Here is a 23,173-nt window from a genome sequence, read left to right on the forward strand (position 1 = left end):
CATCCGTTTTGCAGCCCATGGATCAAGGAGTAATTTCAACTTCAGGTTTTATTATTTAAGAAATACATTTTGTAATGCTGTAGTGCCATAAATAGTGATTTCCTCTGATGGATCTGGGCAAAGTAAATTGAAACCTTCTGGAAAGGATTCACAATTCTAGATGCCATTAAGAACACTTGTGACTTATGGGAAGCAGACAAAATATCAAACGTTAACAGGAGTTTGGAAGAAGTTGATTCCATCCCTCATGGATGACTTTGAGGGGTTCATTACCTCAGTGGAGGAAGACACTGCAGATGTGGAAACAGCAAGAGAACTGGAATTGGAAGTGGAGCCTGAAGGTGTGACTGAATTGCTGCAATCTCATGATCAAACTTTGACAGATGAGGAGTTGCTTCTTGTGGATGAGTAAAGAAAGTAGTTTCTTGAGCTGGAATCTACTTCTGGTGAAGATGTGAAGATTTCTGAAATGACAACAAAAGATTTAGAATATTACATTAACTTAGTTGATAAAGCAGCAGGGTTTGAGAGAAGATTGATTCTAATTTTGAAAGAAGTTCTGTGGGTGAAGTGCTATGAAATAGCACTGCATGCTACAGAGAAGTCGTTCATGAGAGGCAGAGTCAATGAATGCAGCAGACTTCATTGTCTTATTTTAAGAAACTGCCATGGCCACCCCAGCGCTCAGCAACCACCACCCTGCTCAGTCAGCAGCCATCTGAACATTGAGGCAAGACCCTCCACCAGCAAGAAGATTACTACTCGCTGAAGGCTCAGATGATGGTTAGCATTTTTTAGCAATAAAGTCTTTTTTAATTAAGGTGTGTACATTGGTTTTTTTAGACATAATGCTACTACACACTTACTAGACTACAGTATATGTAAACATAACTTTCATATGCCCTGGGAAACAAAATTTGTGTGATTCAGTTTATTTTGACACTCCTTTATTGTGGTGGTCTGGAACCAAACCCGCAATGTCTCCAAGGTATACCTGTTTTAGGAAAGGATCAGATTTTGGAGGTTCAGATCTGTGTCAGGTTTCCTTGAAGCTGAGGGGCTAGACTGGGAGTTACTGAGCATGAGGTATAGGTGTGGCTTGTGTAACAGCTAGAGAACCTGGGTTTGAAATTTCAAGTTGTTTTTGTGATAATTACTTTTTGGAGACTGTTTGAGTGCTGCTTACTTATAAATATGAGTAATACACACTCAGAATTATTATAAAGATCAAATGAGAGATTTTATACTATATTTAGAATATAAAGTTAAATATGTTGATAGTTTTCTTGTGGTCCCCACTTCCTCCTCCCCAAGTCAATCTATACATACTGAACTTTTCTTTTTAACTTAAAAAATATATTGAATGTCTTTCCATATTAGTATATATAGGACTACCTCATTCTAAATAGCCACCTCGTGCTATTGCATGTCTGGTATGTACTGATATGTACTAGTTGTTGAAAACAGATCATTTTGGTAGGCAGTTTACTTTTCATAACAATCTTACAACCACCTGAAATATTTCTAAAAATTCCACTTTGGGGATTTTTCTTCAGAGGCAGTTAGAAAGCCATTGAATAAAGCAGGTCCTGACCAAAAGTGGTATTATCCAAATTGATCTCAGATTATAGTCACAGAATTTGCACCTTGACTGCTTACAGTATCAGATAAATCATCCCAGTATGAACTTTTTCACTATTAAGGCAGTTCAAAAGAATATGCCATAGGTTCTAGAGACAGTTCTCAAAAGAGTTCCAAAGATCTTTGAACAATGACAGCAACCTTATTATAATCATATGGCCTCCCAAGAGAACAGCCTTGATGGAATTTCATTTGTTTGATTATATTTGTTTAAAACAAAACGTGATCTTGCCATTTTTATAATCATGTCATTTTTATACGTAATAATAGTACCATTATAAATGTCTTCTGTGTGGTGTACACTAAAAATATATATACCATCACTAAATCTCATGACAATTCTAAAAAGTCAGTTCTATCCCCATTTTAGAGGTGACAGTATTAAGCCTTGGGATAAGGAGTAATTTGTCAAGGTTACATTGGTTAAAAGCCAGAGTTCAAATCTAGGACCACTTTACTCCAAAGCTCATACTTTGTACTATACTTTCCTGCCTGTCCCTTATATAAAATTTAAATGACACATGTACACAAAGCTCTTTTGCCAGTTTCTGGCACACAGGTACTCAAGTATGATAGTTAATACTGTCAAAAACTGAGTATAATAATAAGCCTACATGTATGGAGGAAGTAGTTGTCCTTCTCGTAAACTAAATTGTGGTAGTCGCCCAGCTAGCTCATTTGGTAGAGCATGAGACTCTTATAGTAAACTAATTTGAAGTCAGTTTTCCTCTTTTAATGACCCTTGAAATTGGTTGAGTGTGGTCAAGTCCACTGTGATTATTAGTTTTGTATTGTATGGAGAAATAAGCACAAGTCTTGACAAACTAGGTAATAGAGGATCTCTTTATATATGTTGTCCTTGAACAGAAAGATGAGAGCTGATTTATGCCCTGTACCTTTTTCCTTTCTTGTTGTTTGAGATGTTCTTTGCAGAACTAACCAGAGAGAGCCTTGCTTCTCTTGCATAAACATAAGGATGAAAATGAAATAGTTAAATTTTCAGTGTTTTTACAGCAAGACAAAACTGTCTTCTTTAGGCCTATCATTATGAAAGTTTTTGTAGCCCTTGCTTGTCAGTTTGTGTTATTTCTCTTTTGTGTGTATTTTCCCCTTAACTTGATCTGAACCTATTTTGTGATGATGGGGATCCTGACCATTTATACCTCATATAAGGAGAAGAGCATCTTTCTCGTGGCCCACAGGAAAGATCCCACAGGGATGGATCCTGATGATATTTGGCAGCTGTCGTCCAGTCTCAAAAGGTATGACTATCCTCACAGATTCTTAAATCCTGATGTTGGGTTTTCTCTGGGTGTTAGTCATTATCAACAGACTATTGTATACCTACTCTTTGCAGATCATAGTGCTAGTCATATAAAATGAAGAAAGGATTGTGAACTGGAAGGTTTTCCTTTGTATTGCACTTCTGAGATTCCATTATCACAGAAGTGCTCTGAGGATAAATTGTGGGAGAAAGTATGTTGGTGGAAGAATAAAGAATGATTTTCTTTTTCCTTGTGGCCAATAAACTGAGCCAGTTGGAAGAACTATAAACTATATATGTATCTGTAAAGGCCAAAGGTATGAAGTCAGTTGTCTTTGAAGAACCCCATTAGCTTCTGTGTCTTCTGTCATCCTGACTGCAGTCTGTGCAATCAGGAATCTCTGAAACAATGCACTGGGCAACTCAGAGAAGCACAATTCAGTCAGCAATGGGTGTAACTTTGTGCAGCTGACACCTCAGGTCTTTCTAGGTATCTAGAACTGGGTTCAAATTCCAGCTTGTCTCTTTCTAGCTGTGTGACTTTTCGTATATCAGGTAAACTGTTTGAGCTTTAATAGAGTAAAAAATGATTCGTACAGTTTTTGTGAGGATGCCAACTGGTATATATAGTTGACTCTTGAACAACAGGGGTTTGAACTGCGTGGGTCCACTTATACATGGGCTTTTTTTTCCAATAGTAAATACTGAAGTACTGCACAGCCCATGGTTGGTTGAATCTGCAGATTCGGAACTGTGGATACAGAGGAACCACCTATATGGAGGAGTGACTATGAGTTACATACACATGGATATTCAACTGCGCAGAGCATCAGCACCCCTAACACCCTCTAACACCCTCCCCCTGCCCCCATAGTGTTCAAGGGTCAGCTGTATACCAACCATTATGAAAGATGGCATCTGTTGAGCATTTACTATATACTAGGTATTGTGCCAACTGCACCGTCTCATTTAAACCTTAGAACAACCCATTTTAAAGATAAGAACCCAGGTCCAAAGGGTTTAATGAATTATTCCAGGGTTATAGAGCCCAAAAGTGAATCTAGCCACATCTCAACTCATGCTCTCAGTCACTATCCTAAAAACACATGGTATAGTTCCTAGCACATAGTAGGCTCTCAAATTTTAAGTACAGTTACTCACATATATGAAGGTAAGTATAGCATCAACGCCAAACAGCCTCTCATTACCAGCTTGTGGAGATATCTGTAAGGAGGAGCAGACCTTCATTCTGATGTTGCACCTGAGTTCTTATCTCCTGGCAGGACTCATAGCTGCCATTTTGGTCTCAGCTGTCATAAATCTGCACCCTGTGCCAGGCCCCTAAAGCAGAGTTTCAGAATTCTAGACCCTAGCAACATCTTGATTTCATTATTTACATGCTGACTTAAGTATCTTTTAAACAGCTTTATTGAAATATAGTTCCTGTACCATATTTCACCTATTTAAAGTAGTTCAGTGGTTTCTAGTGTTTTTAAAGATGTCTACAACCATCACCACAGTCAACTTTTATTTATTTATTTAAGTTTTGGCTGCGTTGGGTCTTCGTTGCTGTGCACAGGGTTTTTCTAGTTGCAGAGAGCGGGGGCTACCCTACATTGCGGTGCGCAGGCTTCTCACTGAGGTGTCTACTCTTATTGCGGAGCACTGGCTCTAGGCGCACAAGCTTCAGTAGTTGTGGCACGCAGGCTCCAGAGCGCAGGCTCAGTAGCTGTGGCACACGGGCTTAGTTGCTCTGCAGCACGTGGGATCTTCCCGGACCAGGGCTCGAACCTGTGTCCCCTGCATTGGCAGGCGGATTCTTAACCAGTGCTCCATCAGGGAAGTCCCCTACAGTCAACTTTAGAGCATTTTTATCCTCTCCAAAAGAAACTCTGTACCCTTTAACAATCATCTCCCTATCCCCTCATTCTCCCAACCTGAAGTAACCACTAGTCTACTCTGTACATTTCCCTGTTCTGTTTATTTCATATGAATGGAATCACGTGTAATATGTGATCTTTTGTAACTGGCTTCTTTCACTTAGCATAATGTTTTCAAGGTTCAGCCATGTTATCAATATTTCATTCCTTTTTATGCCAAATAATATTCCATTGCATGGATATACCACATTTTGTTTATCCGTTTATTAGTTGAGGGACCTTTGAGTCATTTCCACCTTTTGGCCTTTAAGAATAATGCTGCTGTGAACATTCATGTACAAGTTTTTGTGTGGACAAATTCTCATATAATATACCTAGGAGAGGAATTGCTGTATCATATGGTAACTCTTTTTAATTGCTTGAGGAACTGCCATACTGTTTTCCAAAACAACTGCACCATTTTACAATTCTTCTAGCAGTATATGAGGGTTCTGATTTTTTTCACATTCACTGCTGACTTTTACCAACTGCCACATTGTTGGTGCCTGTAGAAAGGAAATATGCCACCTCTGTTCCTTCTTGCTGTAGTGAAATACAGGCTCACTCCTCTTTCCTTAGAGGTGGCTCCTGGCTCATTGGCACTCTCTTTAACATAACTCCTTTCAGAAGGCTTGATTGATGATTTCAGTATCCAAGTAGATGATTACTCCAGTACTCTGGCCTCTTAGTTTTACTTCCTCTCCTCTGATTATCTTGTTTTCTGCCATGTCTTAAATACTTATTTCCCTGGACATACCCTAGATCTTGCTATTACTGATAACTAATTACCTTCAATAACATCATTTTTAAGTATCCCACTCTTTGACCATTGCTTTATATTTTTCTAGTTTATCTCCTTCTTGTTCTCTTGTCCCAGCAGTTCTTCAGCCCCAGTGGCATCCATAATCCATTGAGCCTACCACCTTTGCCCTGGTCCTCTTCTCTTCATTGTCTCACTTCCTCCTTACCTAGCTTAGATTCCGTGGCATTTCTGTAGTGCAGTTACTCTCTCACTGTCCTAGAGGATCTTTCATACCTTCTTCTCTATCCTCAAACCTCTTGCCCTCCTCCCCCACTTCACTCTCAGCTTCTTTTGTTTCTGGGAAGATAGCAGCAGTCAGAATTCTCCCATCATTATCCACTCACAGTGCTCATCATACTCTACCTTCTTTCTCAGTTCCTGTCTGAAGCCTCTTCTCTATTTGTCCACTAGATTCTATCCCTTCTCATTTACTTGATGTTTCCCTCTCTGCTTGGTTATTCTTCCTGGCATACAAATATGTTGTAATTTCTCCCACCTGAAAAGTTGTTTTTCTTTTCACACATTCTCCTCACATGGTCTTCTCATTTCTCTGCTCCCCTTTTTTCTTCTCCCATCATCTCTTGGATTTGCATATCTTCACTTCTCTTTCCTCATTGTATTTGACCTGTCAGCAGCATTTGAACAGTGGATCACTCTCTCCTTGTTAAATTTTTTTTTTAAAGTAGGCTTGTAGGATACTGTAATCTTCTAATTTTCTTCTTACCTTAGTCTCTGTTCCTTAGAGTCCTGTGTGATTCTTCATTATCCCGTCTCTGAATTTGAAATGCCACTAGTGCTCGTTCCTAGCAGCTCTTCTCTATCTGTATTCACTTACTATGTGTAATCTTATCCAGACTTTCAGGACTTTAAATACCTTCTATAATGATGAAGATCTCTAAATCTGTATTTTCATCCTAGACCTTCTCCAAACTCCAGCTATGTCCCAGATTTCTGTTTGACATTAGATCCTAATAAGCGTCTCAAAATTAACATATCCAAAACCTAACTCTGCTATCCCTTACCTAAACCTGCTTTTCCCCATCTAAATAGATGGCAGCTCCATCCTTCTAGTGACTCAGGCCAGAACTCTGGAATCATTTTGACTCCTTTATCTCAATCCTTTGAATAGGTTGTCAGCAAATTCTGTCAGCTCTACCTTCTAATTATATTCATTCTAACCACTTAGTATCTCCACTGCAGCCATCATCTCTCAATTAGGTTACTGTAATAATGTCCTAATGGACCTCTGCAGCTGCTCTCCCTGCCCACAGTCTCTTTCCAGTACAGTGGGCAGAATGATCCTTTTAAAACATCAGGCAGATCAACTCAATCCTCAGCGCAAAATCCTCTCACATAAAGACTGAAATCCTAAGCATAGCTTAGAAGTCCATGCTTATCTATTCTCTGCAGCCCCACACCCATGGACACACACTCCGCATCTCCTGTGGCTTTCATCCTGTCCCTCTCCATTCTGTTTGCATTGGCCTCCTTTCTGTTCTTCAGACATTCTGGGCACGTGCTTACCTCAGGGCCTTTGCATTTAGTGTGTCCTCTGCCTGGAATATTCTTTTTCCAGATAGCTTGTTCTCTTACCTCTTTAGGCTCTGCTCAAACATCTGCTTAGTGAAGACTTTCCATATTTAAAAGAATATCATAATTTTTATTTTATTGTTCCCTCACACAGCAAGATAAAAGTCTCAAAAGACACATTTGTCTGTTGTGTTCACTGATGTATATCCTTAGCATCCAAAACTGCCTGACATATATGGTTAGTCCTGAATAAATATTTGTTGAATTAATGAGTAACTTTTTAAAAATGCATTAGATCGTGTCCTGCCATCAGAGCCATGGAACTGAGCTCAAAAGTCCAAAAATTACTGTGATATCAGTTAGCAGCAGTTGATCAGAGCTTGAGAAAAATTTTTGAGGTGTTGAAAATATTCAAGGACCTTTACTCCTAGCTATCCAGGTTGGAAGTAACTGGCTAGACAACAATTTATTGAGCTGTGATTTTTTTGAGCACTGGTTAATGATAGGCACTGTTATAACCATAACAGTGATCCTGAAAAATAGGTGGTGCTTTTCCTGTTTTAAACATGCAGAAAAAAGCAGAGGCTCAAGCCTCTGCTTCCTCTAAAGATAATACCAGCCTGACAGTCCACCGAATATGCCCTAATTAAATGGAGACAGAAACAGGTACAGTTGCGGGGAGAAATGTCAGCCTGCCAGGGGTTGATGTTATAAACCCTCTTGAATAAGTAGAGATAGTAAAAGCCTTCGAGATACCTTAAGGTGTAGCTAAGGGATCTCTGGAGTTCATGTAGTAAAAGATATCCCTGACCTGGTAGAACCTGGAACTAGATTGATTACAGGGAACAAGGACTGAGCAGCCTGGAATTGGGGAACATCTGTGAAAACAAGGGTTCTTCATTTATCAATAAAAATTTGATTGCCCAACAAACTCCAAGCTAAGAATAGAAAATAAGACAAAATCCTTGCCCTCAAGAATCCCTGAGACAGGGACTTCCCTGGTGGTCCAGTGGTTAAGACTCCATGTTCCCGATGTAGGGGGTACAGGTTCGATCCCTGGTCAGGGAAGATCTCGCATGCTGCATGGTGCAGCCAAAAAATTTAAAAAATAAATTTCACAAGTGATACGTGAAAATTTAAAAAAAAGAAGAATCCCTGAGACTAGTGAAGAACAAAAATACGTAACTATCATTTCAATAGGTAATTTCACTGACAGCATAGGAGCCTGTCATTAGACCTAGCAGATGATAGGCACTGAGTAATTGGGTTGACTATTAATTGACGGTGCATGGATGACAAAGGCAAGACATCTAACCCAGTTTGGGAAGGTTTTCCCAGAAAAGTTCATGCCCAAGTATGAACTTAACAAATGGGAACGTTTGTTACAGACAAATTAGTCTCACTAATGAGTGAGACTGGAGAAAAGTGTCTACTAGGAGTACTCTTCTAGCATAACAACGAAGCAAAGCCCAGCAGTGAGAGAAGATGGTCCGTGTGGTTTAACAATGATGACAAGGTAAAGGAGGCACATAGTAATTAAATCAGGGAAGACATGGCAACGCCTATGAACCAGAACTTCTATCCTGAAGGTGCCCTGGAATTTTTTTTTTTTTCTGGAAAGGATAATGTTGTATGTTCCCTATATCACTGGTAGCCAGCTCAGCCCTATTTTTCAAAAACACTTGGTGCTCTGTTGTTACTGGCTGAATGTCTGTGTTTGGTTTTTGATTTGTTATCTTTGCTTAGGTTCGATGACAAATACACTCTGAAGCTGACCTTCATCAGTGGAAGAACAAAGCAGCAACGGGAAGCCGAGTTCACCAAATCCATTGCTAAATTTTTTGACCACAGCGGGACCCTGGTCATGGATGCATATGAGCCTGAGATATCCAGGCTTCATGACAGTCTTGCCACAGAAAGAAAAATAAAATAGCCACTTCTAAAAGCAGCCATCTTTTGGCTGGATCATGCTGAATTGAGGGGTGAGGGAGAAAGAAACAGAACTTAATATGGATAAAGTAAGAAATGTAAAAAATGTCAGTTTTGTCTTGAAATTTTAGTCCATTCTGTATAAATAGAATTTTCTAGCTCAGATATGAGAAGTTGTAGCTCTGATATCTAGCTGTAGCCTCTTTGGTCTGCTGATTGCATTGTTTTGATTTGCTTTTCTGGAAAAGCATTTTTGCTAAAAACCATACAGACTTCCTCCTTCATACCTAGCAGTACTTTATATAGTATAGCTTTGTGTCATGCAGCATTTGAAGACTCAGTTTTTTAAACTGTTAACCTGTTGCTGACTTTACTGTGTTAATTCCCATTTCAACAGCTGTTTCCCTTAATTCAGAATACAACTTCTTGTGTATGACAGTTTTCCTTCACACACCATTTTTGTGGGTGTGTATATATCTGACTTGGGGAGAATTGGGGAAAAAAACCCACAGCTTTTTAATTTGTTTAAAAGAGACTTTCTGCCTGTTACATTTTGTGCTCTTAACCAATTAAAGAAGCCAATGGCATTTTTAGTTTTATTTTGTCTGTTTTCCACTAGTATATCCCTGTTGATTTGTTTGTGCCCTTTATCAACTGCCATTTTCTAAAATTTTTTTCAATAAAAGGAAAGAAGATGTGAAAAAATGGAGTCATAGTCTTGATGGAAGGAACAGAGCAGCACATGTTAACAGTTTTACTGCTATAGGTTCCTTTTGTTTCTAGGCTGTTTCACTGGTCAGAGGCCCTTGAGAACCTGTAGGTGAAGAACTGCTAGCTTTCCAGTGGTAACAGTGATGACACTCAGTACTTACTTTGTGCCAGGTAGTGTTCCAGGTACTTTACATGTATTAACTCACTAGTGCTCACAACTGTCCCAAGAAAGTAGGTACTGATATTATCTCCATTTTATAGGTGAGGAAACAGAGGCACAAAAATTTAATAATTTGTCACACAGCTAACGTTAGAGCTGGGATTTGAACCTGTTGTGTCTGGCTCCAGAGTTGTGAGCAGCACCGTTTCTAGTATTTTCCCACTATGGTCAGAGAAGAACTGGGCAGTTGCCCAGATCCTGTGACCTATAGGAATATTGTCCGTCTAGTCTTACATAAATACAATTCCAGCTGAGCCTGGTACCTAAAACTATAATCAGCTTATAAGAAATCCCAGTTATCACATTTTCCTCTTTGACTTGGGAACGTTGCCCTATTTAGCACCACGCAGTAGGGGACTGTAGAACATCACTAGACAGGGAGTTGAAGCCTTGGATTCTATACTCTGTTTCCATATACCTTGGGTAGGCCGTGTAATTCTTTGAGCTTCTAGTTTCCTCTCCCCCTCCCCCCCGCCCCCAGGTGAAAATTCTATTCTGTCAGCTACTTGAAGCTTTTGAAAGTGTAATCAGATAATCGTATTCTTACAGTGAAGAAGTTACTGTTGGACACAGGGGCCCCAAAGCTCATGGATATAGACAAGGAATAACCCTCTCCATGATGACTCCTTGGAATTCTTTCACATCAGTTATATCGTTTTCTTTACATATATAAACATGTATTTTATATTTTTTTATGAAAATTGAATTATGTTGAAATGTGTTGTTTTTTTTTAACTTAATATTTCTTAGGTACGTTCCCTGTCAGTATACATAAGTCAAATGCATTTTTTTTTTTTGCGGTACGCGGGCCTCTCACTGTGTGGCCTCTCCCGTTGCGGAGCACAGGCTCCGGACGCGCAGGCTCAGCGGCCATGGCTCACGGGCCCAGCCGCTCTGCGGCATGTGGGATCTTCCCGGACCGGGGCACGAACCTGTGTCCCCTGCATTGGCAGGCGGACTCTAAACCACTGCGCCACCAGGGAAGCCCTAAAACATTTCTGATTACAAAGAATATGAATGCTATAATCCCTTAAATCTGCCCATAAACCCCACTTTGAGATTTCTTAGGCTGCATGGCTATCTTAAGGTTTCTCCCTGACCAGTTGAGGCGGTATCCATTTGATAAAGAAAGAAGTGGGTTAGTAGCCCAGCCATGCGGTCATCCTGCGTGCACCCCAGCCCACCCACCTACCCAATTGTGGTATTCTAGGATAGTTTCCTGTAGTTTCAAGTGATAGTTTATCACTTGAACAGGCTCAAGCCTCAGCATGGTGCAATTTGTGAGGCTGCAGAGCACCTCTACCCGGCTTTTGACACGTGCGTCAACTGAGTGGTCACTCCAGCCAGTTTTGAATGTCGCTGGGCTGTTTAGTAGGTCTGTAGCACCCTTCCACCAGGAAACTGACATCCATCACATTTTCCTCTCGACTCTCAACTCCTCACATCTGCCGAGGAAGAACTTAGGTCTTCCAAGTATTTAAGACTGCTGAGGAGAGTGGGGAAAGACAGCTGTGTTTTTCATTATTTGTAAATTTGAGCTGCTAATGTTTATTTGACAATTGGTGCTGTATGTATTTTTAGAAACAATCTTTTTGCTTCAGAACAACCTTAGGGAATGGAAGAAAATGCAAAAGTTCCTTTGAATACACACAAGTTGTATTTTTCTCTGGGTCCAAGTTCCCACTCAATTTAGAGCTTTCTCTCACCAACTCTCTGTCATATTACCACTCCTGGCTAGACACCCCTTCCCAAACTTTGTCTCCCTGATGGAAGTTACCTGGGGAAACTGCTAATACCACAATATTTTTTGTAAAATATCTTGTCCCCACTGACAGCCTCTAATGTTATTAAATAGAATATTCGTAACAATCCAGCCTGAAAGCACATGTGCTCAGGTGACTCCTCTGATATCCACAATTATTCAAGAATAATTGATGAGGATAATTAACCTCTTTTTATGCCATGGATCTTTTATGACAGTCCGGTGTTGTCTATGACCCCCTTCTCAGAATAATGTTTTAAATATATTATTGCCTGCTAATGAGGATTAGGGAGGTGGTTGTAGGCTCTTAGTACTGGGAAGTAGGTTCAAAGACAATTGCTCGGAAGGTGTGCTGCTTGGTGCTCACTTTCCCCTGAACAGGAGGACTTCCTGACTAATCTGGCAGTCACCTTCGGCTTTGCCCCATCATAACTACTGACACTAATATTCATCCCTGGTGGGCAGCAGATTCCTCTTCCTTTCAGACAGCAGTTACAGAGATACACACCTACACAAGCATGAAAGGAAGGAAGTTCCCTGCTTCTGTGAACAGAAACCAGGTGAATTGTTAGAACTTTGGCTGGTTTGCTTGGGTGAGGAGGGATGGCAGCTGTTAGACTGTCTGGCAGCCAGCCCCCTCCTGCAGTTTATCGTGCCAACCTTAGATCCAGCCAGAGACAACAGTAAAGGTCTCAGAATGTTTTGCAGTGGGTCTTGGCTGTTGTAAGGGAGCTTTGGTTTTTTGGGGGAGATTTCCCTGTGACTGACAAACTCCTCTGGGAAACTGCTGATTAGTATTGAATAGTATTCAGTATCAGTATTCAGGCTCTTAGTGCCCTGGATCTGGTTTATAATGCTGTCAAAGGTGACCCACTGGAGAATGAGAAAGTGTTGGGAGAGGCAATCTGCCATGAGCCCTAAGCATCCCTGCACGTTCTTGCTTCATATGAATGCAAGACCCTGACCACTCTTTTCCTGGGCTGCATCTCAGTGTTCTGTTGATAGTGAGCCATCTTGAGAGAGGAGGTAATGTCTCTTTCCTGGGAGCAAGTCTGCCCACTGTTCACTATAAGTGTTGACTCCCCCGAGCTCAGGGTTCTCTTCCCATGACACAACCCACTGCACGTGTAGGCATCCATCAAGGCCTATCTGCGTCACTTTTGCTGGGGCAGGGGGTAGGGGGAACTGGCATTGCTGCTTGCTGCGCTATAAGTAATGAAGTTCTTTGATCCAGGAGTCTCATGTCATCTGCCAGTATCCATGAAAAAATAATAGGTTAGCTTGTTAGTCTGCAAATAGGATAAAATTTGAGATCCTTCATAGACTACTCTTGACAGTTTGGTAACAAGGATGGGATCCTGACAGACAAGGCTTTCCAGAAGAGAAAGGTCATGGGCCAGGTGAGGATATGAAAAGATAACCTGGGGTCTGGTAGCAAATGTTGCTGAGCGAGGAGAAGAATAAGCGTCCCTGGTTGTCCTACGTGTTAATGAATGTTTTGAGGCTGAGCAGTGAGAGGTAGGATTGAAACACATTGTCCAACTGGTACTTAGGTTGTTGCTCATTCTCTTTGGGGCAGGAGGAGGAAAGGATGTTTTGACAATGAGGCAGCAAGCCTGTGGCCCCAGCTGAAGGCAGTATGGCTGACTGATGAGTAAAGGCTTCCCCAAAGGTGAAATAAGTGGTGTCAGCGATAAGGATGTAGAGCTTTGAGTGGACCCAAACCATTAGGAGTCCAAGCAGGTAACCACTTGAAGCAAACGTAAGTACATGACCTGATCCCTCTTGCTCCCTCTCCTACTTTAAGGAAAGAAGCTGTGTATGCTGGGGGATCTTTGAGGAGGGGAGGGATTCCTCTTTTCTAGCTCTGTTGAATATAAGTAAGTCACCATCCTCCTTCGCCCCATGGGGACAGGGAGCCCTGGGCACAGGAATGGTCAAAAGTGCCAAGGACTGTGAGGCAGATGCACAGTGGTGTACAGGGGGGCAAAAAACCCCAAAATAACAGTCCCTGAGCTGCAGGTGCTTATCGGAGCCAAGAGGTACACAAGGGAAGAGGCAGCGCTGACCCTGGAGGAGGAGTCAGGAGCAAAGTTCTTCTCACGGACCCAGCCTGTAGGTTAGCCTCTCCCACTCCTGTGATGTCCCCACACTCTTGGCTGGGAGAGAGCAGAGTCTCTTGGTGGCTGTGGCTGTGGCCTGCAACATACCTATTTTAAACTACTTGGTTTGGGTTCCCGTGATGGGGGGGAAAGTACCTGAATTCAGCTGGTGAGGTTTGGACGCGGTTTGCAACGGGAAAGGAAAATTAAAACGACCTGTAGAGGGAGCCTCTAAACGGATTCAATGTACTAATGTTTTGTGGCTTTCGCATCAATGTGTTATTGAGAGCAACTGGACATTTGATTGAACTGTGAATGCTCTTAAGTCTCCCATTCTGCGGCTACTACTGCATAGAGAGAAGGGACCCCGGTCTCCTCTTAGGTAGTCTAACAAAAATAATATAGAATTCTAAGAGGAAAGATGAAAGCCACAGATTTAGTTGAAAACCTGGTGACTGCTGGAGTACTCAGGCCATTTCCCAGCACAGCAGTGTACTTTGCAGGCACCAAGTGCCTCCTTTTAAAAAGGTGGACAGCTGTTAGGCTACTACAGAGCTACTGCTGAAACTAAACACCTGACGAATAGAAGCCTCACAGCTCTGGCCTAGCATCCCCATTTTGGGCCATATTAACTCAGATTTGACAACTAACAAAAAGGAGCCCAGGGGCTTCCCTGGTGGCGCAGTGGTTGAGAATCCGCCTGCCAGTGCAGGGGACACAGGATCGAGCCCTGGTCTGGGAAGATTCCACCTGCCGCAGAGCAACTAAGCCCGTGCACCACAACTGCTGAGCCTGTGCCCTAGAGCCCACAAGCCACAACTACTGAGCTGTGTGCCACAACTACTGAAGCCTACATGCCTAGAGCCCGTGCTCTGCAACAAGAGAAGCCACCGCAATGAGAAGCCCATGCACAGCAACGAAGACCCAACACAGACAAAAAAAAAAAAAAAAGGAGCCCAGCAGTCCCCTAGTCAAGAGGAAATGGCATGTTCTGGGATGCAGCCAGCCTCACCATCTTAGTTTTACATGAAAAAGTGACAGCTACTCCCTCGGAGGAAATGTAGTCCCCATCTGGCTGCCTGAAGTAAAACTACTGACTCACTGGGGTCCTTGATCCAAAGGCATTTCTCCAATCAAATTCCTGGGCCTGATTCACTGATGTTGCAGTTAAGTTGAAAGCTGTTGGTGTCCAGTGACAATTCTGGAAGACTGACTACAGTAAGGGCTTGATCAGCACAAAGGGCTGAATTGAAAACTGTCACTCTTACCCTAGACAGTATTACTGGGGACCAGACAGGTTATATTTTCACTGACTCTTGGCTGTTGCCAAAGGCCTGGTCTTCTGGTGTGTCACTTGGAAGATTACAGACTGTCAAAGATACTCTTCTTTGGGGCCCCAAAATAGAAATGAATTACAGCTATTAATTGAACTGTCTGGGTCATTTATGTGGGGGCCTATTCAGTGGGGGCCAACTACAGTCAAGCTGCCAGTGGATCCATCATCGTACCAGACATGGCATTACATGCATCGTCACAGCCTTGGCACAAAGTTAAATGGCTTATGCTTCTGAGGCAGAGGCTACCACTGCATACCACACTTGTGACTCCTGTTTGTCTAGCCATGAGTGAGGCTACCTAGCACAGGGCATGGCCTCCACCCACTCCTGGCTGATTACCAGTAGTGCCTCACCACTCTTGACACTTTTTCAGGTTACAGGGTTGTTCTAGTCCAATCCACTAACTCCAACCACACTATTTTTGGTCTTGAAACCAATCTGCTTTATGTTTTTCTTGTCTATATGCAGTCTGACTATGGTACACCTTTTATTGCAAAAGTCACCCAATAGTGGGCTAATAGTCAAGGTATTTGATGGACCTTCCACTCTTTCATCCACAAGCTTATAGTGTTGTTGAGTGTTGGAACAGCCTACTCAAAAAATGTACTCAAAACATTTCTGATTCTACCTCTCATCTCATTCTAGTCAATACATCTTGGTAAGGTGGTGTGGTCACTGAATGTGGCTGTCCCCAGATCAATCACTTCCTCTTTATTGCTGTATTAGGGTTCTCCAGAGAAACAGAACTAATAGGATATGTTTGTGTATATGTAAAGAGATGTATTATAAGGAATTGGCTCACATGATTATGGAGGCTGAGAAGTCCCATGATCTTCTGTCTGTAAGCTGGAGACCCAGGAGAGCTGCTGGTGTAGTTCCAGTATGAATTCAACGGCCTGAGAACCAGGAGAACCAATGGTGTAAGCTCCATTCCAGAAGCAGAAGAAGACTGATGTCCTAGCTTGAAAGCAGTCAGGCCGAGAAAGTAAATTCTCCCTTACCCCAACTCTTGTTCTGTTCAGGCCTCCAACAGATTGGATAAGGCCCACCTACATTGGGGAGGGCAGTCTGCTTTACTGAGTCTACGGATTCAAACAGGAATCTCTTCCAGAAATGCCCTCAGACATACCTAGAATAATGCCTAACCAAATATCTGGGCACTATCCCAGTTAAATTGACACAAAATATCTGTCCCAGGCAAGCTGACACATACAGTTAACTATCACAGCTGTTTACTGAGTAATGATCAGAATGAGAAGGGCTGGGGATTGTTGTACAGGTTTATTTTGAAAATTTAATATATGCCCTGACCATTGTTGGGCATGATGTTTCTTTGCCCTAATAGCATTTGCAGGCCAGCCTAGGTGCTACATCCCCCGGGTGACAGCTAAGCCAGAAGGAGGCCTAGAGTCTTCACATTTAATTCTGGTTCAGCCACCTGGATTCTCTTGTTGCTTTGACATAGTCCTAGATCATAACATTTGGAAAAAGAGTCAACCCTGGAGCCTTCCTCTCAAAGGAAAATGGCCTAGTACAACTATCTCAAACTACTGCAAGCTCCTTAAACTCAACTAACTGCTAGGTTTGCTGTCCCCCACAAGATGGCTGTGACCACAGTTTGTTTCCTTTTAACCATTCCTTTTAACCTACGGAGAAGTCTTATCAGAAACATCAGGTGTACTTTCAGCTCCTATAGTCTCATGAAAAACACATGTCACAGGCTCTAGACATGTGTCCCTCACCCTCATTCTTGTAGCTATTGCTCAGTCATCCTGTGGAATGGATAGATGCTACCTGACTTGTGGCGTGGATGCATGGGATAGGTTGGACTAACCTATCAGGCAGTCTTTCCAAAAATAAGGACTGGTTTCAATGATTCTAAATGAACTGGGAGGGACTTCCCTGGTGGTGCAGTGGTTAAGAATCCGCCTGCCAATGCAGGGGACACAGGTTCGATCCCTGGTCCGGGAAGATCCCACATGCCATGGAGCAACTACGCCTGTGTGCCACAACTACTGAACCTGTGCTCTAGAGCCTGCAAGCCGTGACTACTGAGCCCGCGCACCGCAACTGCTGAAGCCCACATGCTCTAGGGCCCATGAGCCATAACTACTGAAGCCTCCGTGCCTAGAGCCCGTGCTCTGCAACAAGAGAAGCCACCACAATGAGAAGCCTGCGCACCGCAACGAAGAGTAGCCCCCACTTGCCACAACTAGAGAAAGCCCACATGCAGCAATGAAGACCCAATGCAGCCAAAAATAAATAAAATTAAATAAATAAATGAACTGGGAACTCTGAGGCCTACCAGGTGGGCAAGAGGTTTACATTAGGGACATTGTCAATCTGTGTCCCCTGAATGATGTAGATCCCACTTGGGAGGCCCCAGCAGTTGTAAACAGGGACATCATATATGTCCCCAGGACTATACTTCCTTTGTGGAAGCCAGGCATTAACTCGCCTTCCTCCCTGAAAACATGGCGTCTTGTACCATAGGGAGGGTCATGATCAACCTTCAAGCGTTTAAGGAAGCACCACCAGCAGATCATGTAGCCTTCAGATGACTGTGGAGATGGCTGCAACATGAGGCTACCCTTGGTTACACAGGGGACCTTCCTGGAGGAGTGACCTATTCATTTATGCACTTCTGCAGGAGGTTATCCCTATCTTGAGAGTCGTCCTATTAGAAATGTTGATATGAAATTCGTTCCCGACTTTAGCTGAAGCCATCAATAATATACCTCAGCCCTGGAAGGCATTCAGGTGAACTTCAACTCACTGGCCACTGTGGTTATGAATGATAGAATTGTTCTTGACTTCATTGTGAGCCAAGGTAAAGTCTGCAATGGCTAATATAACCTGCTGTACTTGGATTAATGCCTCAGGCAGGGTACAGGTCAATGCATAAACTAGAGAATACCACCTGGCTTTCCAAGATAGATCTTAATGGCTTATGGTTTTTCGGTTGTTGTTTTTCCAGCTGGTTGGGTCCAGGCCCTTGGTTGTGGTTGAGGTCAATTCTGCAGATTGGTCTCATCCTGTTGCTTGGATGTATACTTGGATAGTATCCTTAATTAAATGCTGTATGAGACCATTAGAATAGATTTGGTTCCATCTCTATCAGATTAATCAGAGTAGCCGATGAAGTGGCAAACTCAGAAAATTCATCAGAAGCCATCTGTACAAAATGCTGTGGAGGCCAGAAGAGGAATAACTGTAGCATGGAGGCCTGGAAGGTCCTTATACAGGAAATGAAATGTATTTGATCTGAGCTATGGATGAGGAGTGGGGCCAAGTGTGCCCTCTTTACAGATGAGGAACCTGAGGCAAAGAAGTTAAACAACTTGCCAAGCTTACTCAGCTAGGAAGTGGGAAGTCAGGATTGGAGTCAAGATCGCTTCACCTCCAAATATAGAGATTGCTACTAAACTTCACTGCCTCGGGCATTAGACTGAGACCAGCAAAGAACTGAGAGAGACTTGGCATTAGCTCTAGATATTTTTCTAAAATTGACTTGGTGATCCAAGTTGGTGACTGTGTGCTTGGAGAGGTCTGGTGAAAAACCCTAGGACTTTGTATGAACCAATCTTTAAAAATGAAATATTTTAGACAAATAATAAGGCTTAAAGAATAATAAAGTGAACACCCATGAACCCACTGCCACCTTTAAAAAATATGTTACCGATACAATTGAAGTCCCTTGGGTTTTCTTAATCACACCCTACTTCCTGCACTCCCAGAAGTGACTATGATCCTGAATTTGCTGTTTCTTATTCCTTTGCATTTTCTTCACACATGTGTCCACTAACAATACATAGTATTATTATTTTACATGTTTTAAAACTTTATATATTGTATTTGGTTGAGCGTTCCCAAGATTCAGATTCAGCCCTAGATTCAGAGATTTGCTAGAAGTACTCACAGGACTGAAACAGGAGGGAAGGGGGCAGGGCACAACCTTTAAAAGAATGACATAACCCGAGGACACAACATAAACTGATTAGAACCAAATAGGTCCAAGGTGGCAGACGAGTCAACTTCCACTATACCCTCAGTATATGCTCATTGTAACACAAGCAAGCTAAATGACACACCTACAGGCGCCATGGTAGTTCCAAGGCTGACCATAAAGGTAAAAAATTAGGCAGTGGCCTGATTCCTAGAAATCCCCGCCCCTTCTCCCAAATAGGTGGAATACTCCTCCCACTCATTAGCCTATGCAATCACCCACCTCTATAAAAACTGACAACCCCATACCCTGGGGCTGCTCTCGCCTTCTGAGATGGCCCACACTCTGTGGAGTGTGTTTCTCTCCAAATAAATCCACGTCTTACCTCTGACTTTGTCTCTCACTGAAATCTTTCTGCGATGAGACATCAAGAACCTGGGCTTCATTAAGTCCTGAGACCAGGTGTGTGATCTCAGTTAAAAGACCATGGGTCAAGTCCCAATCTGGATTTTGGCTGGGTTTGAGTCCCGGCCAGTGGGTTCAAGTCCCAGTTGGAGTTACACGGTTTCAGCACTAGGCTATAGTTGTACTCATGGCTAAGACTGATTACAGCAATGTATTTAGTATGGACACACACTGGATCATCAGAGAAAAGGACTGCAGGCTGAGTCTGAAAGAATCCATGTATAGGCTTTCTTATGCTCTCTCCCTCTCATGAGAGATCACACTAAGCACACACTTTCCCCCAGCACAAATGCAGCATGTGTGCCATGTTTCTGTCTAGAGAACCCATTAGAGACTCAGCACCCACAGTTTTTATTGGCCACGTGGGCACTCTCTTCCCAGCATGTTTCAAAATTCCAGACTCTCAGAAGGAAAGCAGGTGTTTAGCATAAACCGTAATATGTTCAAATAGCCTGTGCATGGACTACTTTCATAAATTGGAATTCTACTATAGGAAGAGCTTTCCTTTCTCCCCTGTTTATAATATTTATTCAATTGTGCATACCGATGTGGACTTGTGGGTTTTTATCTTATTCAGCGGGTCGTAACCTAATACTATTATTTTCTCAAAAAATATATACATATATAAAATAACACATATAAATATAATTTTTATTTTCTTAAGGGTGGGTGGCCCAATGCTCTGAATCTCTGGACCTTTTAGTTGAGTCCCCTCTGAGGCCCGGAACCTTCGCTCCACACTCAAGCTGTCCAGGGAAGTTTTAAGGGTGATACCCATCAACAGACCGGCAACCAATAGGTGCGAGCGTGGGAAAACGGGACTGAAGACAGAGGAGCGGAATGGAGGGGTGAGGGGCGGAGCCAGGGAGCTGCGCAGCCATTGGAGGGGGTCGTGGTCGTGGGGTGGAAGAGGAAGGGGCAAATCCTAAGGCACGGCTGGGTCGGGACTGGGGCCCGGAGAGAGGAGGGATATCCCAGCCTGGGCCGCGAAGGGACCGGGCGGCAGAAGGAGAGGGGTGGGGCTTTGTTTGAAATGGCCCGAGGGGGCGGGGCTAACTCCCCGCCGCAGCCTACGGCCTGTTCCAACCTTAGGCGGGCTGCGGCCTCTGCGCGTCCGGGACCGGCTTTCCTACCTGCTCTTCTCGGTGTCTTGGGTCTGTCAGCCCCGCTGCCGGCCTCTCGAGGTCTCTGTCGGCCTGCTTCTTTACTTTTCGTGGTTTGTGTCCGCGTCCGCAGTCCCTTTCCTGTCTCCCCAGCGTTGGTCATTCTCCCAGGCTTCAGTGTCCGAGACGTGAGGGCTTGACCCCGCGCCCAGACCTACCCCAAGAGAGATGGAGGAGCCGGGGTCCCGCTCAGGTGAGTGGGGCTGGGAGACTGGAGAGCCCCCCAAAACGTGGGGCGCTGTGACTCTGGGGACAGGTTTGGCAGCACTTTCTGGGCTTAGGGAATCCAGTCTGCGGGGAATATTGGGTCAGACACACCCCAGTTGGCTAGGGTCTCAGACAGAGCCAGAAAGTATTTTTGGCTAGGTCTGTTTTTGTTTTCCTTCGACAGAAGCCAAACTTATTTAGAGATGAAAGGGATCTGAGACTGGGAAAACCCTTCTTACTAAAGCGGGTCTGTGGGCAGCAGAGAGCCCTGAGCTGAAACTTAGGAGACTTGGGCCTTGGTCCGGGTTTTGTTACTGACTCATTGAGTGGCCTTAGAGGAGTTTATTCCCCTCTGTGGGCCTGAGTTTTCCCATGTGTACCATGAGAAGGGTTTGGACCACAGGATCTTCAAAGGCCTGACGTGTGATGGGTGCTCCTTAAGTATTAATAGTTAGGGGTGAATAAAGAAAGGCCTCCTTCTGGGGTTCACTGGAGGCTGCTTGGTGCTCTGGATTAATTGGAGTCTGCGGAGTTACACTTGAGAAAGCTTGAGAAATAGGTGATATTATCTCCATTACAAGTGAGAAAACTGAGGTTCAGAGGTGAATTTGACTTGCTAGTGTCAAAGCCAAGTCAGTCTCCAAAGTCCATGCTACACTATACTTTGTTCCAGTGAGAGAGCAGGGAGGGCTTGATTGAAAGGTGATTATATGGAGCGGCAGTTAATCACGTTGAGTCCTCTGCTAAAATGAACAACTCCAGAGCAGAACTGTATCTGATTCTTCTCTATCCCTAGCTCCCGGCTTATGGTTTGTGCAAAACAGTTTGGGTATCAATGCCAGAGTCACCACCTGTGTTACCACTGTCATCAACATGATTAGCATAATTAATGAAAAGTAATGATAGGGACTCTAATTGTTACAGTGATAGCAAAGCCATAAGTGAAATTGTGAAGACATCTGAATTTATAATACTTTTACTTACATAGTGCTTTAAAGTTTATAAAACATTTTTGAGTGGTTCTTCATTCAGTCATCTTAGGTAGGTATTATTGTCATCCACATTTTATAAGCAAGGAATCCAAGACCTAGAGAGATTAACTGACTAGCACAAGGTCACGCAGTAAGAACTTGTGCTTCTCCTTACGTGCTCTCTTCATTTCCTCTCCTTTTCTTTTTTCCTAGTCCTCCCTGTCCATTCCCATGCTTATTCTGTGTTTCATTCTTCTTACCACCCAGAGACATCCTGTTTTGGTGTTAACCAATAATCATGTGTTGGCTGATGATTAATAGTATTGATATTAACTTATATATCTTATAAGAGTTTAAAATATGACCTCTCCCAGAGGTGCAGAGGGATTCAGATACTTTTAAGAAGGGGAGTTGTAATTGTGGTTGTCGTTATCATCATCATCATCCACAGGTTTCAAGGAGTAAAACTAGAATATGTAGTGATTGACAGTCTAAAAATAGTAACTGTCCTATATTGAGCTCATACTGTGTCATGGGCCCTGTAACAGACACTTAAACTTTTTAACTTAATTCTTTCACTCATTCTACTGAATCTTATAAATGAGGATCCAGAAGCGTAGAGAAGTTAAATAACATGCCCAAGTTCATGCAGTCCTGGCCTGGTCCACACCTTATGTTCTAAACCATTACACTAGCTTGGCCCAGGGGCAGATCTTTACTTAGAAGAAAGCCTGACCCTCTGGCAGGAGAGCCTGAATTGGGGAGAGAGGTGTGCTCACGTATGGTGTAAGGAAGACAACTGAGAGCCCAGAATTGGAATGAGGGGAGGCTTTTCTTCCGGACTCAGGAGGCCACCTCCCCACCCCCTCAGATAGTGAGCTGTGATTCTTCTCGCTTTAGGTTAGGAAATAGTGAAATGAATTATTCATATGCTAAATGAATTCATATGCTAAATAAATCATTCATATGCTGTCAATGACAAAGCTTGTCTTGATTGACACTATGAGGCTGTAGCCCAAAGCAGTGCAACTTTCCCCTTCAGTTCATTGCCCCGAAGGCTACCTGAGAGAGAGGTCTTAAATGCATACTTGATCTTCACATTCCTCTGCCAAACACTGTTGAGTGGCTCCCTACCTGTGGGAATAAACACCTTAATAAGGTATCAAAGCCTCCCAGGATTTGCACTCACCTGACCCCTTCAGTC

General features: G+C 43.0%; 2 protein-coding genes and 1 long non-coding RNA gene across 5 annotated transcripts in view; 2 read left to right on the forward strand and 1 right to left on the reverse strand.

The window, feature by feature from the left end:
• SPCS2 (signal peptidase complex subunit 2) overlaps window positions 1-9,684 on the forward strand; it is a 24,134-nt gene extending 14,450 nt beyond the window's left edge. The window contains exons 4-5 of the mRNA XM_060160033.1: window positions 2,768-2,903; window positions 8,903-9,684. Coding sequence (XP_060016016.1) covers window positions 2,768-2,903; window positions 8,903-9,089 — 323 coding nt within the window. The 3' untranslated portion in view covers window positions 9,090-9,684. The remainder of the gene's footprint in view (window positions 1-2,767; window positions 2,904-8,902) is intronic.
• Window positions 31-21,215, reverse strand: LOC132526149 (uncharacterized). Its single transcript, XR_009542469.1, has 2 exons — window positions 20,762-21,215; window positions 31-464 (listed from the first exon to the last, which is right to left on the reverse strand). It is a non-coding gene; the product is annotated as an uncharacterized LOC132526149 (long non-coding RNA).
• NEU3 (neuraminidase 3) overlaps window positions 20,526-23,173 on the forward strand; it is a 19,075-nt gene continuing 16,427 nt past the window's right edge. For all 3 annotated transcript variants that reach the window (XM_060160029.1, XM_060160031.1, XM_060160030.1), the window contains exon 1: window positions 20,526-20,984. In XM_060160029.1, the coding sequence (XP_060016012.1) occupies window positions 20,960-20,984 (25 nt within the window). In that variant the 5' untranslated portion in view covers window positions 20,526-20,959. The remainder of the gene's footprint in view (window positions 20,985-23,173) is intronic.

The sequence above is a fragment of the Lagenorhynchus albirostris genome, chromosome 9, assembly GCF_949774975.1.
Source record: "Lagenorhynchus albirostris chromosome 9, mLagAlb1.1, whole genome shotgun sequence".
Taxonomy (NCBI): Eukaryota; Metazoa; Chordata; class Mammalia; order Artiodactyla; family Delphinidae; genus Lagenorhynchus; species Lagenorhynchus albirostris.